Source organism: Enhydra lutris, unplaced genomic scaffold, assembly GCF_002288905.1.
Source record: "Enhydra lutris kenyoni isolate GAN:26980312 unplaced genomic scaffold, ASM228890v2 scaffoldscaffold16, whole genome shotgun sequence".
NCBI lineage: Eukaryota > Metazoa > Chordata > Mammalia > Carnivora > Mustelidae > Enhydra > Enhydra lutris.
The window spans coordinates 17,615,851-17,631,993 of NW_019154100.1; the positions used below are offsets into that span (position 1 = coordinate 17,615,851).

A 16,143-nucleotide genomic window follows, 5' to 3' on the forward strand; every position below is an offset into this window, starting at 1 on the left:
CACCACCAAGTGGCCAAAAAAATCCAGGTCAGCATTGTTTTCTTAGATCTAACACCACGACTTCATCAACACTCATTATTCACTACACTGACCACTTAAGCCAAAATTTTAGTATTCTTAGATAAATAAACAACTGTATAAAATTCAACATTATTTACATCCAAAAGATGTTTCCAGTCCTAAACCATTCAAAATGACAGTCATCTGCCATTCACCTGTTTAATTCCTTCAGTCAACAGCCAATCTGAGTATATTTTCTCTCTCACAGCAAGGACTGTAAAATAGTATTAAACAGAATCACAACTGCTGAGCTCTGAGGTCCATGTCTCATTTTAATAGATAGGAAAAGGCCTCAGGTTTCCCTAAACATCTTAAAAGAGGAAACTTTTAGAATAGAGAGGGAGGGAGCATATGGCCAATAAAGGAAAAAAGCCAACAAGCCATGTCTACAGGACAAGTGGACAACAGGGATGATACAGAGAGACTTGCAAAAGATACCACACATACCCACTTTAAAAGGTTAAAATGGTCTTCAGAGAAGTTGTCTCTACTGTTGATTATACATGTTTCAAATGAAGGGCAATGGTAATGATACACAGGGAGATTTTTTTTTTTTTTCAAGATTTGTTAGATCAGATCTTCACCACATTTTTAAATGAGTCACTGAAATCAGGATTAAGTTTCCTACCTTACAACTACAAGTAAGGAGCATTAACGTGACATCTTGTCTCTTGAACATGTTTTTACATGCAACATACTACTATTTTCCAAGTAAATGATGCAATATATATATTGTTTTCCAAAGTATATATTCTGAGTTAAAAGAAATGTAAAGGAAATACAATTTTTAAAGTCTAATGACTCACCAGTATATTTACAAAGTATTGTTCTTTAAGCATAAACATCTTGTTTGGAGTTTTTGTTGTTTTAAATTCTACCTCCGTCAGAGTCAAGTATAATTGGCTGGCTTTCGTCTTATCAAGTCTTATTTAGCTAGTTGCTTAGTAACTCACTGTGACCTTAGAAGTTTTTGAATATGACAAATTAACTTCCCTATGTTTTAATTAACATCTCACTAGTGACAAATAAAAGAAATTATAAAACTAAAGTGCACTCTACTTTCTCTAATCTTCACCCAAATATTTAACTTTCTAATTTACATTTTTTTACAGTAAGATTCCAAGGAAACCACACTGCTATTAAATTATATTGCAACCTTCCTGTTCTAACTAATTAAAGCTTGACGCAAATGTTCTTACAGATTCACGTAAGATACACTCACAGTATTACTTTCAAGACAGTGAAGAACAAAAACTTATGTACAAAGAAGTTATGGTATTAATGTGAAAATGTGGAAAATAAAGAATCACAGTCAAAAGCCAGATACATCAAAAATTATAGTTTCTACATAAATCTTAGCTGTCACAATGCATTGTTCAAAAAGCATGGTTAATGACATAAATGGTGCCATCACTGGATATTTAACAAGAAAAACCTGATGAAGACATACCACAGATGCAGAACACTGTCCAGTTACAGATGGAGAAAGCCTGATTTAAAGTTTCTCATTCTTTCAATTTGATTAAGAAGATTAAAAATATATTGCACTTAAACTACCATGATATTAAGTGTAAATATGAATCACAAAAATAATAAGGCATTAGTTTCTTCATATGCATAAAACACATAATATCACAAAGTCTTCCTAGTTCTCATGAGTCTTCCTAGTTCTCATTAACACTGAATCTATTTTATTCACATGTGATTTTATTTTATTTCTTTCAGTCAGAGCCAATTTACAAGTATATTAGCTACTTTCAATGTATAAGCACAAAATGATTCAAATGCTTGCCTACAAACAAACAAAGGCAGCCATATGGGGATTCATAATTTACCTGTTCAAAAATGCTTAATAATAAAAGAATTGCTTTTTTATCAGTGATGTTGAAAAAAACTATTTTCAGAAAATATTCTAAGTTTCTGAATCAAAAGATGTTGTATTTGAGAAATCAAATCCATAAATTTAACAAATGGGAAACATTTTTTATGTGAATATTAACTATTTTTAACTACTATTAACTAAAGTCACTGAAAAATTAAAGTATTTTCTGTTTTCACTATTTTCCCATGTTTACATAAACCATCATATGACAAGAGGCATCATGAGGCTTTTTTTTATAGCACAAGCTTTCTTGGGTTTGTACAATTATAATCCAGAAAGAATAAAACAATTTTTTTAAACAGCTTTTAGCCACAAAATTAAATATATTAAAAGATTAGTTGAAGGATGATGGTAGAAAATAAATGCAATCTCTTATTTTAAAATTCCATGGGGGTACTATGAAAACTTAAAAATACTGCTCCTTTTGCCAAGATAAGATCTGTCAGCATGTTAAATTAAGTTTTGGTTGGGACTGTATGTCATATGTAAATCTAGATAAAATACGTTACTGCTGGCATCTGTTAGTACTTTAATGGTTTGGGTACATCTGAGCAAGCTGGGGGGTGGGGGGACTCAACCAGCTGTGTGTCCAAAGTATAATACCTCTTTGTTAAGTAGCTATTTATAAACTTATCCTGTAATTTCAGTGTCTTGTTGAGATTATTAATCACACTACTCTCTAGAAAAGTCTGCTTTAAATTTCACTTACAGAAGCCTATAAGGGTTAAATAATAAAGAACAATGACCAGAACCAACTCTTCACTTCAGGAAAAGTAGTAGTAAAATGCTGTTTTGAATCTCCATAGCAATTGGTTTGGAAAGCAAGAGGGGACCAATTTCATGACTTCTGGCAACCAGTAGAGCTTAAAGACTGGAGTTTTAAAGGTCACCCAGTGTGGCTGGGATAGAGCCCTGAGGGCACTGAGCTGCTCTTAGGGAGAAGGCAAAACCAACAATCCATAGACAGACAGCTTAGAAATAGCAATCTGAAGAGAACCTGGGCACACAGTGGAGAAGTAAGGTGCTCATCTCAGAGCACTTCCCAGAGAGGCAGCGTTCAGTGACAGACCCCTCCTGGCAGGCACCATCTCCCTCTCCCATCCCTCCAGGAACAGACCCCTCCTGGCAGGCACCATCTCCCTCTCCCATTCCTCAGCATAAGCACAGGGCCACCTACAGGAACTAGCACAGCACCTATACCTCACTTGCTTACACCAAGCCGTAACGCCCCTGGACTCCAGTAGAACTACCCTTTCCAGTCTCACTTGCCTCAATCCCAGCACAGTGGGCCCTGCCCCCTGAAGGCCAGCCTAATCCCTCAGGAACTTTGCAGAACCTTGCAAGGTTCCAGTACTGGTGACAACAGTTCTCATCACAAGCAGAGCAGAGCACGCCTACTTAGAAAAAGCCACAGTTCCGGAACCAAACCCTGCCCACAGCAGACGTAAAGCCTTTGCAGAAAACTGGCCTGAAGGATAAAGCAGACAGGACAAAACAACTGAGTGCACATAGCACACATTGGAGACACTCGTAGAAACACCAGGCTGTAGGGAACAGGAAGCACTGCACAGAAGGGCACTACAGGACCTCTTCTTCCTAACACCATTATCCTCAAGAATATGAGTTGTAGCTGATTTTCCTAAAACAAAGAAATAGGCATAGAGACTTAGACAAGATGAGAAGACAGAAAAATTTATCCCAAATGAAATAAGATAAGGCCATAGCCAGAATCTAAGTGAAACAAGTATGTCACACACTGGATAGAGTATTTAAAGCAAGGACCATACGGATTCTCACTAGACTTGAGAAAAAGAATGGAAAACATAAGTGAGACCCTTAACAAAGAGATAAGGAATTATATAGCAGAGATAAAGGACTCAATACATGAAAGGAACAAATTAATGAACTAGAAGACAGAGTAATGGAAACTAATCAAGCTGAACAAAATAGAGTGAAAAGAACTATGTAACATGAGAATAGACTTAGGGAACACAGTGACTCCCTTAAATGTAGTAATATCCATATTACAAGAGTCCAAGAAGAAAAAGAAAATGGGGGCAAAAAAAAAAAATATTTGAATAAATAGCTGAAACCTTCATCTGGGGAAGGTAATAGATATCCAGATGCAGGACGTACAGATAATCCCAACAAAATCAACAAAGCAGATCCACAGCAAGACATTATGCAATTAATTTGGCAAAATATAAAGAAAAAATTTTAAAGCAGCAAGACAAAAAACAGTAACATAGAAGGGAAAAGCCATAAGGCTACCAGGGAATTTTTCAGCAGAAACTTCCCAAGCCAGAAGGGAGTGGCATGATAGAGTCAAAGTGCTAAATGTGAAAAATATGCACCCAAGAACACTCTATCCAGCAAGGCTATCATTCACAATAGAAAAAGAAATAAAGAGTTTCCCAGACAAACCACAACTAAATGAGTTCATGAGCACTATACCATGCTATAACAAATATTAAAGGGAATTCCTTGAAGGAAAAGGAGAGACCAGAAGTGACAGTATGAAGGTAGGAAACACAAAACAGTAAAAATGAGTATTTCTGTAAAAAAAAAACTCAGTCAAGAAACTCACAAAATAAAAGAGTGGAAAACATGACAACATGTACTTAAAACAGGAGGAAAGGAGTAAAGAATGGGTTCAAACTTAAGCAACCATCAACTTAACATAGACTGCTATATGCAGGAGAGGTTGTATACAAATTTAATGGTAACCATATATCAAGAGAAAGAAATCCAAATAGATTATTAAAGAAAATCAACATAACATGAAAGAAAGCAAGAAAGGATCAGATAAAATCTTCAGGAACAACCATAATCAGTAATCAGAAATGAATACATGTCTATCAATAATTACTTTGAATGTAAATGGACTAAATGCTCCAATCAAAAGAAGAGTAATGGAATGGATTAAAAAAACAAGACCCATGTATATGCTGCCTACAAGAGACTCATTTTGGACCTAAAGACACCTGCAGATTGAAAGTGAGGGATGGAGAACGATCACACAAATGGATGTCAAAAGAAAGCCAGAGTAACAACACTGTATCAGACAGAATAGACTTTAAAACAAAGGCTTTAACAAGAGACAGAAGGACACCGTCTAATAATAAAGGAGATAGCCCAACAAGAGTACAACACAGTTGTAAATATTCAGGCACCCAACCTAGGAGCACCCAAACAATAAGAGTTAAAAACAAACATAAAGGAACTAGTCAATAATTCAGTAGTTGTAAGGGACTTGACCCCATTGATCATCCAAACAGAAAATCAACAAGGAAACAATGGCTTTGAATGACACAATGGAACAGATGGATCTAAAAGATATATTCAGAACACTGCATCCTGAAACAGGAAAATACACACTGAAGTGCTCCTGGAACATTGTCCAGAATAGATCACATATTGGGCCACAAAACAAGTCTCAACAAATTCAAGAAGCTTGAAGTCAAACCATTCATATTTTCTGACCACAATACTAGGAAACTAGAAGTTAACCACAAGAAAAAATCTGGAAAAGCTACTAATACATGGAGGTTAAATAGTATGCTACTAAGCAATGAATGGTTCAATCAGGAAATAAAAGAAGAAATTAAAAAGTATATGGCAACAAATGAAAATGAAAACACAATGCTCCAAAACCTTGGGGATGCAGCAGAAACAGTTCTAAGACAGAAGTATATAGCAATACAGGCCCACCTCAAGAAGCAAGAACAATCTCAAAAAGCTTAACTTTCCATCTAGAGAAGCTAGGAAAAGAAGAACAAACAAAATCTAAAACCCACAGAAGGAAGGAAATAATAAAGTTCAGAGCAAAAATTAATGATACAGAAACTAAAAAAAAACAAAAACAAACAACAAAAAAAGATCAATAAAACCAAGAAATATTTCTTCAACAAAATCAATCGATAATACTCTAGCCAGGCTTATCTAGAAAAAAAAAATACTCAAATAATACCACAAATGAGCAGAAAATTACCACCACAGAAATATGAACAATTATAACAGATTATGAAAATCTATATGCCAACAAATTAGACAACCAGAAAGAAATAGATAAATTCCTAGAAACTTAAAACTACCAGAACTGAAAAGGAAGACAGAAAATTTGAACAGACTAAAAACCAGCAAAGAAATTCAGTCAGTATCGAAAAAAAACTCCCAAAAAACAGAAGTCCAGGACCAGATGGCTTCACAGGCAAATTCTACTAAATATTTAGAGAAGATTTAATACCTATTCTTCTCAAACTATTCAAATAGAAAAGATCCTAATTCAATTCCATGAGGCCAGCATTATCTTGATACCAATACAGATAAAGAAACCACTAAAAAAAGAACTATGGGCCAATATCCTTGATGAACATAGAAACAAAAATCCTCAACAAAATGCTAGCAAAGAATTCAGCAATACATTAAAAATATAATTCACCATGAATAAGTGGTATTTACTACTGTGTTGCAAAGGTGGTTAAATATTCACAAATCAGTGTAATACATCACATCGGTAGAAGAAAGGATAAGAACTTTATGATTATTTCAAAAAGATTCAGAAAAAGCATTTGACAAACTACAACATCACTTATGATAAAAACCCTAAAAAAATGCTTAGAGGAAACATAACTCAACATAATAAAGCCATTTATGAAAAATCCACAGCCAATATCATCCTTAATGGTAAAAAACTGAGCTTTTCTCCTAACATGGGGAATAAGACAAGGATGTCCACTCACACTGTTTTTATTCAACAAAGTAGTGAAAGTCCTAACAAAAATCAGACAACAAAAAGAAATAAAAGGAATCCAAATTGGTAAGGAAGAAGTAAAATACTCACAATTTGCAGACGACATAGTACTATAAACCCCAAAACAACCAAAAAACTGCTAGAACTAATAAATGAATTCAGTAAAGTTGCAGGATACAAAATCCATGTACAAAACTCTGCTGCATTTCTATACACCAATAATGAAGCAGAAGAGAAATTTTTTTAAATCCAATTTATAATTCTACCCAAAACAGTAAGACACCTAGGAATAAACCTAACCAAAGAGGTCAAAGACCTGTACTCTATAAACACTGATAAAAGTAATTCAAGATGACACAAACAAGTGGAATGACATTCCATGTTAATGGGTTGGAAGAGCAAATACTATTAAAATGTCTACATTATCCACAGCCATCTACATATTTAATGCAATCCCGATCAAAATACCAACAGCAATTTTTGCAGAGCTGGAACAAACAATCCTAAAACGTGTATGGAACCACAAAAGACCCCCAAATAGCCAAAGGAATCTTGAAAAAGAAAAGCAAAGATCACAATTCCAAACCTTAGGTTGTATGACAAAGTTGTAGTCATCAAAGCAGTATGGTAGTGGCACAAAAAAGAGACACACACATCAACAGAACAGAACACCTAGAAATAAACCCATGAGTACATGGTCAATTAATCTTCGGCAAAGTAGAAAAGACTTATTCAATGAGGAAAAGACAGTCTCTTCAAAAAATCATGTTGGGGAAAACTGGACAGCAACATGCAAAAGAATGAAACTGGACCACTTTCTTACACCATACACAAAAATAAATTCAAAATGGATCATAGACATAAATGTGAGATCTGAAACCATAAAAATCCTAGAATAGGACACAGGCACTAACCTCTGACATTAGCTGTCGCAACATTTTTCTGGGCATATTCTCCTGAGGGGGGGGAAACAAAAGCAAATATAAACTACTGGGACTTCATCAAGATAAAAAACTTCTACACAGCGAAAAAAACAATCTACCAAACTAAAAGTCAATCTATGGAATGGAAGAAGGTATTTGCAAATGACATATCTGATCAAGAGTTAGTAGGCAAAATATATTAAGAAATTATTAAACACCCACAAATATATAAACCAATTAAAAAATGGGCAAAAGATATGAACATACAGTTCTCCAAGGAAGACATCTAGATGGCCAGAGAACAGACACATGAAAAAGTGCTCAATACCACTCATCATGAGGGAGATGCAAATCAAAGTCACAATAAGTTATTGCCTCACATCTGTCAGAACGGCTAAAATCAAGAACACAAGAAACAACAAGTGTCAGCAAGGATATGGAAAAAAGAGACCGTCCCCCCTTGCCCTGTTGGTGGGAATGCAAACTGGTGCAGCCACTCTGGAGAACAGTTATGGAGATTCTTCCAAAGTTAAAAATTGAACTACCCTATGATTCAGCAATGGTACTACTGGGTATTTACACAAAGAGTCCAAAAACATTAATCCAAAAAGATATATGCATACTTATGTTTACAGCAGCATTATCTACAATAGCCAAACTATGGAAAAAGCCCAAGTGTCCATCCATTGATGAATACATAGAGATGTGGTATATATACAATAGAATGTTATTCAGCCATAAAAAAAGAATGAAATCTTGCCATTTGCAGAGCATAGATAGAGCTAGAGAGTATAATACTCTTGAAATAAGACAGAGAAAGACAAATACCATATGATTTCACTCATATGTGGAATTCAAGAACCAAAACAAATGAACGAAGGCAGAAAAAGGCAGACAAACCAAGAAACAGGCTTTCAATTATAGAGAACTGTGGTTACCAGAGGGGAGCTGGATAAAGGAATGGGTGAAATAGGAGATGGGAATTAAGCAGCACACTTGTGATGAGCACCAGATAATATATGGAAATGTTGAATCACTCTATTGTACACCTGAAACTAATACTACACAGTAAGTTAAATGGAATTTAAATAAAAACTTTTTAAAAAAATGCTTTGTTTTACCTCATAGTAAATTTATGATTAACTGTACCTTTTCCAATACAGACAACTGTATGAATATGACTACCTTATATACACATTTCCTATTATCAAATACTTCACTATAGATGGAAATCCATATAAATATACTAAAATAATTTAAGCTTCAAAATAAGACTTATCTACAAACACAAAAATAGAAGGTAGATTTTGACACTTGCTGGATACCACAATTTGGAGATTTTAGTCAAAAGCCTGCCTAAAGTTAGTTACATCAAAATTCTCATACCGAACAAAAGATATGGACTTAAACAAATGCTAAGATTCATCAACACATACATGTTGTTCCAGTGACAAGTAAATTTGGGAGAACAAAATGCACCTGCAAGACATGACATTTATCAAGGAAATGCTTTGTAGAGCCTTAAAATATCTAAATGAGAAAATACTTTCATGAGAATGTAATTTGTTGACCCACAAATAATTGGCATTCAAGTGAAGAGCAGCTCAGGAAGGACCACTTACAGAATACTAACCACTCAGATCACCGGATTAAAAAAAGCTTCATCCTGGAAAAGGAAGACTGCTATGGCCGCATAAGCCTTCAACTACCAAAATTAATAAAGAAGAAAACTCAACCAACCAGTCATTCTGAATCTATGATTTTGAGTTTTAATTTTTACTGATCTTCAGTCATGTCTGGAAATCTGCTATGTCAGTATTATGTTTTTCTCACATGCTCTAGAAGATTATACCGTGTGCTTAGCATAGCAGTGTAAGAAAATACGTCCAGTCACAACCGTGTGCTCACTCCTCATCGGGCCAGCTGTACAGAGAGTTGTAAGGCAACAGAATCAGAGCTGGTAGGCTGAATTCTACAAGCCATTGGCTGTACTGACCAAAACAGCACTAACCAATCTAGTATCCAGCACAGCAGCCAGCTTGAGCAGCTTATGACTCAGAGGTGCCAAGCGGCCATGCCCTAGAGCGAGGTCAGGCTTAAAGACAAAACAGACCTGGGCCTAAATTGTGCATCTTGCTCTCACTGTATGATCAAGAGAAAAATAATGCATCTAAACCAGTTTACCCAGTTTCAAAATGGGAGTAGTATTACATCTGTTACAACATTATAGTAAAAAGATGATGGTAACCTATTTAAAACAGCTGGCATGAAAGCCATGTGCTCCAAATCCTGGTTTTGAACTTTGACAAAAGTATTTACACCTAATTTATATCATATTTGAGGAAAAATAGATATATAATAATAGTGACAGATACACTGAGTCACAATTTGCATCTCTTAGGAGCAGGTCAAGAGGTGTGGCGGGAGAAAAGAGCCACCTATCCCCGTAATTTAAATTTTTTTCGAGTCTAAGGGAAAAAAATGTTAGCTGTACCCTACAATATACTACATTCAATTAAACCCAGTGTTAAACACTACAGAAAACAAAAGAAAAAAAAAAGATATCCTCTCACCTTCACTGAATCAGTCTAAAAGAGGCTTATACTGAGTTATGAGCAATGCTAAAATCCAAGAACTGTCTTTAAATAAAAAATTTAATATTTTCATATATAAATTTGGTGGTAAAATCAGACTTGAACTTGGGCTAGAGGCTCTATAGTCTTTATTCCTGTCCTGAATGTAAACGTTCATGCATTATAGTTTTCTTATGTTGCATGGTCCTTAATCCAACTATTGATGTGACTTAACATGTTATGTACTGCATTAACTTCTGAAAATATAAATATTCCAAATTTCAAAACATACATAGTTCAAAGATTTCAGAGAAGGTAATCTGAAAAATCTCTGCTTAAGGAAAAAAAGAAGTAATAGCTACAAAAAGAGATAAACTACCAAAGACAGAAACTTGGAGTTAAGAATGTATTTTCTATCCTTCATAAAGCAGTAATTGCTTAGAACCCCCGATTATCCTATCATACGGACATGGTGGCATGACCTACATCATTAAGTACTTGAAGAAGCATGAGCTGATACATATAACATGCTTCAAACAATTCTGACACGAAGTAAGCACCCAATAAATACTGTGTTATAGTAGTGCCTAGAAAAATACTTTGAACATTTAGTAGGAACAGGCAAAGTGGTGAATACCTAGCTCAGACAATCTACTATATATATTTTATTTTGCAATTTTATTTTTAAAAAATCCAAGGGTGTTCATTGGCTATGCCTAGTGTTGATTCTCCCATCTGAGATAGCGTTAGTGCAAATCACAGAGGGAGGTAGCAATCCCAGGTAAGCAAACAAGCATTTGGAGCTGATAAAGCACAGTTAGAGCTCTAAATGCAATAAAAATATTATCTAAAAAGAAATGATCTGTGAAAGACTGAAGAGCAGCCTAGAGGAATGTTTCCAAAATTTATCATGCAAACTACTCAGCCAGAGTTTTTGCTCTAACTCTGATAACTGATAATATGCATATCAGAATATGCATATTCTGACTTTATATGCTGGGGCCAAACATCCTGCATTCAGATTCTCAGGTCATCACCATGCTGCTGATCCAGAGACCCACAGTGAGAGTGGGAAGGTACCAGAGGAGTGGCCCTCCAAGTATATGAGCAACATCACAATCTCCTGGAAAGTTATTAGATATGCAAACCCTAGAGCATGAGGAAATTTTTGGAGATGATTGATCAGTCATTCATATTCAGTCAGATTACTTTCCCCAAGAATAAAAGAACACTTTTTAAATACTTAAAAACAGCACACTGAAACAAGTTACAGAAGAAAAACAGTTTCTCTCTGTATACAATTTCTAAAACTACAGTCATTTTAAGTACACTTAAAGTGTAGTTTTTACGTTCTAAAAAGCCTGCTCTGATAAACTGTAGGCAAATATCATGTGCATAATTCTCAGTAGGGGCACTGACCAACAACTCACAAAGTAGGTCAAGTCCATTGTACTTAGGTAACAAAGGTATGACTATATGTGGAAACCAGACACATTTTCTATTTGCTTCTCCTGAGAACGTAACCAACCACCTCATAGTTTTAGCCAGCCTCTCCACAGTCATGTTTATACAATGCCTGGCTGATGTGTAAATACATGTCAACATTTTGATTTATAGCCTTGGATGATCTGTTTACATACACAGATACACGGACGTATAAATTATGGTACATTAATGGTTTGCAATACAATATTCTTGAAGGACAAAAACCTTGAGGATAGGCCACAAATATACAATGTCATGAGCAGCATAAAGATTTCAGCCCTGAAAATATGAAGCCAATTGATTATTCAAAATCTGGGGGAAAACCTACTTAACAAATTGATGCACTCAGAGTTCAGACTCAGCAATTTTTCCAGCTTCCAAGTCTGAATGCCAAGTTCACCTCTCAGTCAAAACCTGAGCACACAGATCTATCCTTCATCTATTTTGAGGGTATCAGTATCAGATTGTGAAGCCCCCACACCTGCTTCAGGATTGACGCTGTCATTTGTGCCAGGACCACAGATTTTAACAGTGTTTCTGTCAGGACACATTTCTGATGTCACATCAGGGAGAACAGAGGGAAGGAGGGAGGAAAGAGCACTTCTGGCATCTGGTGAATACAGGCCAGGCACGCTGCTCGATAACCTACAATGGATGAAACAGTCTCCGCAACGAAGAATTACCTGGACTAACATACCAAGGGTATTGGGGTTCAGAAACCCTGACTGAAAAGACAGAGGCTGCAAAGGTAGAGAATCAATGTCCCCTGTGCATCATCATTACATTCCCCGTACAGTGTTAAGCACAACAACAAATACTTGTTGATTATTATATAAACTACCTCTGTGTTGCTGTGAGGCCTAGAGATGGATTGAGGGGTTATTACATATGCAGTATCCAAATTGCAAAACAAAACTGCAGTCATTGTCAAGATTGAAAAGGAATTTAACATATCATCTAGTCTTATTTCTGTCTTTGGGGGGAAAAATATTTTTTTTTTTTAAGATTTTATTTATTCGACAGACAGAGATCACAAGTAGGCAGAGAGGCAGGCAGAGAGAGAGGAAAGCAGGTTCCCTGCTGAGCAGAGAGCCCGATATGGGCTCGATCCCAGGACCCTGGGATCATGACCTGAGCCGAAGGCAGAGGCTTTAACCCACTGAGCCACCCAGGCGCCCCGAAAAAATACTTTCATATGAAAGATGCTACATCACATATTGATAGGGTGGTATTATGGGAAGGCGGGGGAAGGGGACAACCTGGCCTCTTAGTAAAAATAAGTATCTTAAATTTATTAAAATCATTTTTTATTTCTAATAGTGTCAATGTCCCATACTTTTCATAAATTAAGTATTTCCTTTATAAAAATTAAAACCAACATGACATAACTAAGTGATATTTCACAAGCAGGAAACATAAAATATAATTATTTTCCAAAAAAACAAATCACAGACCTCTGTGGCCTACAGGCATTTATACTTCTGAGAATTCTGGGATTTAAAATGTCATGAGAAATTCTGAACCAGCTTACATTTTTGAAACACAGGAACTGACAGTCACAAGGCCAAACATACCCTTAATAATCGATTCAGCTGCATACAGATCTCGTTTGTAGGTCACCTAGAGGACAAACAAACCTCATTAGACTTAACAGAGCAGGAAGGAATGTGAGAGCAATAAAATTATGCCCCAAAGGAAATGATTTATTTTGGAGAAACTATAAACACATAGTACTGACAATTTCTAAACTATAATATTAGCAAGTTCAGAAAAATACATTCAATTTCTGCAAATTGCTGAATATTGGTTTTTGGATCTTTAAATTGAGATATTATGTGGCAGTGGTTACCAAAATCTTATTAATATAAGTATTATTTCAAAGATAATGTGGCAGTGTTTAAGTAAGAGTACTAGCACTACTGGTTATTACTGTTTAATAGTCAAAGTGTATATTGTAAGGAAGGAAGAAAAAGTATGTGTAACAAAAATCACTAAATCACATTTTTTTGGTTTTTTTTTGTTTGTTTTTGTTTTTTAAAGATTTTATTTATTTATTTGACAGAGATCACAAGTAGGCAGAGAGGCAGGCAGAGAGAAAGGAGAGAGGAGGAAGCAGGCTCCCCGCTGAGCAGAGAGCCCGATGCGGGGCTCGATCCCAGGACCCTGCGTTCATGACCCGAGCTGAAGGCAGAGGCTTTAATCCACTGAGCCACCCAGGTGCCCCACTAAATCACATTTTTAGTTGAAATGAGATAATCCTCAAAGATTAATTCATATCAAGAGGGACTTCATTCTGAATTGAAGGAGGTAGGTATCTTTATGTAGATAAGGTTCATCTTTCATGTTTTTTATTAATACGTGGATCTGACAGAGACTAAAGTGTGCATTCATGTACATACGAGCAATCATTATCTTTCGTGAAGATCATACATCCTCCTTCTAACTGTAACCTGCCGTAGTCCTAGGACAGAGATTTCCCAGAACATATCCCATGAGCTCAAGCACAGAATATGTCAGGTTTTTGGCAATGCAGTATTAGTTCTTACGTCAGAACTGGAAAACCTAGAAGATACTACACTATGATGTAAGTGGTCTAAAAACCCATTTTGGAAAGTACTTACCAAGTGAGTACATTTCTGTGCCTATAATTCATGTACTCTTTTTCCCTTCAGATTATCTCGTAACTAGTCTCGTACAAAAACTTTGTTTGGTTCAGGTTGCTCAGGGCACTTCTACCCAAACTAGATTCCTCTGCTATGCCTTTATCCTGGCCGATAAATCCTGGTGGAAAACATTACCCTACAGTCCACAATTCAAGTAACAGCTAACATGTAACATAGATAGAAAACTGGGGCACCTAGGTGGCCCAGTCAGTTAAGCGTCTGACTCTTGGTTTCAGCTAAGGTCCTCATACCAGAATCATAACATCAAGTCGCCCCCCACACCCCAATACCCCCATCGGGCTCTGCCCTCAGCACAGAGTCTGCTTGAGACTGACTCTCTCTCTCTCCCTCTTCCCCTCCCCTCCCTGCACTCTAAAAATTTTTAACAAGATAGTTAGGTAGAAAACCGCTGTAGCCTTCAGTTAGTCTATTGAAGTCACATATGACTTTGTTATATTATTGGCAAAACAAGCACATGCGAACCAAAACTGGTACTATAGTTACTGATCCACAATGTAATTCCAGTATCTGGATAGAAAATAGAAAACAGACATTTAAAGGTCCATGCTGTGTATTTCACCCAATTAAACAATATACTGATCTCATTCATTCATTCAACCAAATTTATCAAATAACTACTCTGTTCTAGGTCCTGTTCTAAGTTTTGAGGATAGAACAATGAAAAGAATAAACAAAATTCCTTAATCTGTGGAAACAATATTTTGGTAGAAAAATTATCTTATAAAAATTCTATCAGGTTAAGTTTTCCTTCTGTTTTCTCAAAAACCCAAAGTTAACTAGATCACTGAAACCAGGCTTCAGTATTTGTAATTCAAATAAGAAAACAGTGTTTTTCTTTAATAATTTTCTTCTGTATAAGGTAAACTCAGAACTGAAATAGGAAGAGGCCTAATTACCATTATTCATTTTGTGTTCCTTCTGCTCTGAGGAATAAAACTGCATTCAAAATCACAATATGGAGGAACTGTGAAAGTTCCTTCTACTTTTTTTTTTCAAAGATATCTTAATGATGAATTTTTTTAAGTTAAAGAAAAATTGGTCTCAAATCCTAAACTTCCTTTTCTAGTATTCCTGCAAGACTTAACAGTTTTGCATTGCAATCAATCTTACTTAAGATATATACTTATGTCACCTAAAGATCCTTTCTCCACTATTACTAAATCATTAACTGTATAAATAGGAAAACATCCTAAATTTTCTTTTGTCTACTTTTTCTTGTAGGCTGTGGATACCTACTATACATATATTAAAGTCTTTTTATTGTTTACTAATATCTTCTACATAGAGCCTTATTTAATACTTCAACTCCACCTCTCACCAAACACGGATTTAACAAAAATGAAGTATAAAATGTTTCTCACAAGCTGGTGAAGTACAATGTTTAAAAATAGCTTTATTTTTTTTCCTAATTGAAACAGTTAATGCTCTTCAAAGGGAACCGTACTGGAAAATGTTGCAATTCTGAACTGAGAAGTTGCCACTTTTTCTGTCAAACTTTTACAGTAATATGGGTTGCCCTTTCCTTATTTTTTTAATTTTCAAAAGTTTATTAAATCAGTTTTGAAGTTGATTTCCTTCTGTCAGTATGATCTGTAGTTTTCCTTGGACCTTGCACAATGCATTATGAAAATTAGTTACTCAAAAAAAAGGAAAAAATCAACCCTTTAGTGACAGAAGAAAGCCTTCAATCGTCGGATTCACTTAGAGTCACAGTGACAATAGAGGCAGGGAATACGGTGCTGTGTCTAGAAGCAAGGGAAAGCGAAGCATGGCTGGCAAGCAT

General features: G+C 35.6%; 1 protein-coding gene across 1 annotated transcript in view; it reads right to left on the bottom strand.

Moving 5' to 3' along the window:
- Window positions 1-16,143, bottom strand: part of LOC111147336 (isoprenoid synthase domain containing) — a 323,058-nt gene that overhangs the window by 199,166 nt on the left and 107,749 nt on the right. The window contains exon 5 of the mRNA XM_022503328.1: window positions 13,251-13,296. Coding sequence (XP_022359036.1) covers window positions 13,251-13,296 — 46 coding nt within the window. The remainder of the gene's footprint in view (window positions 1-13,250; window positions 13,297-16,143) is intronic.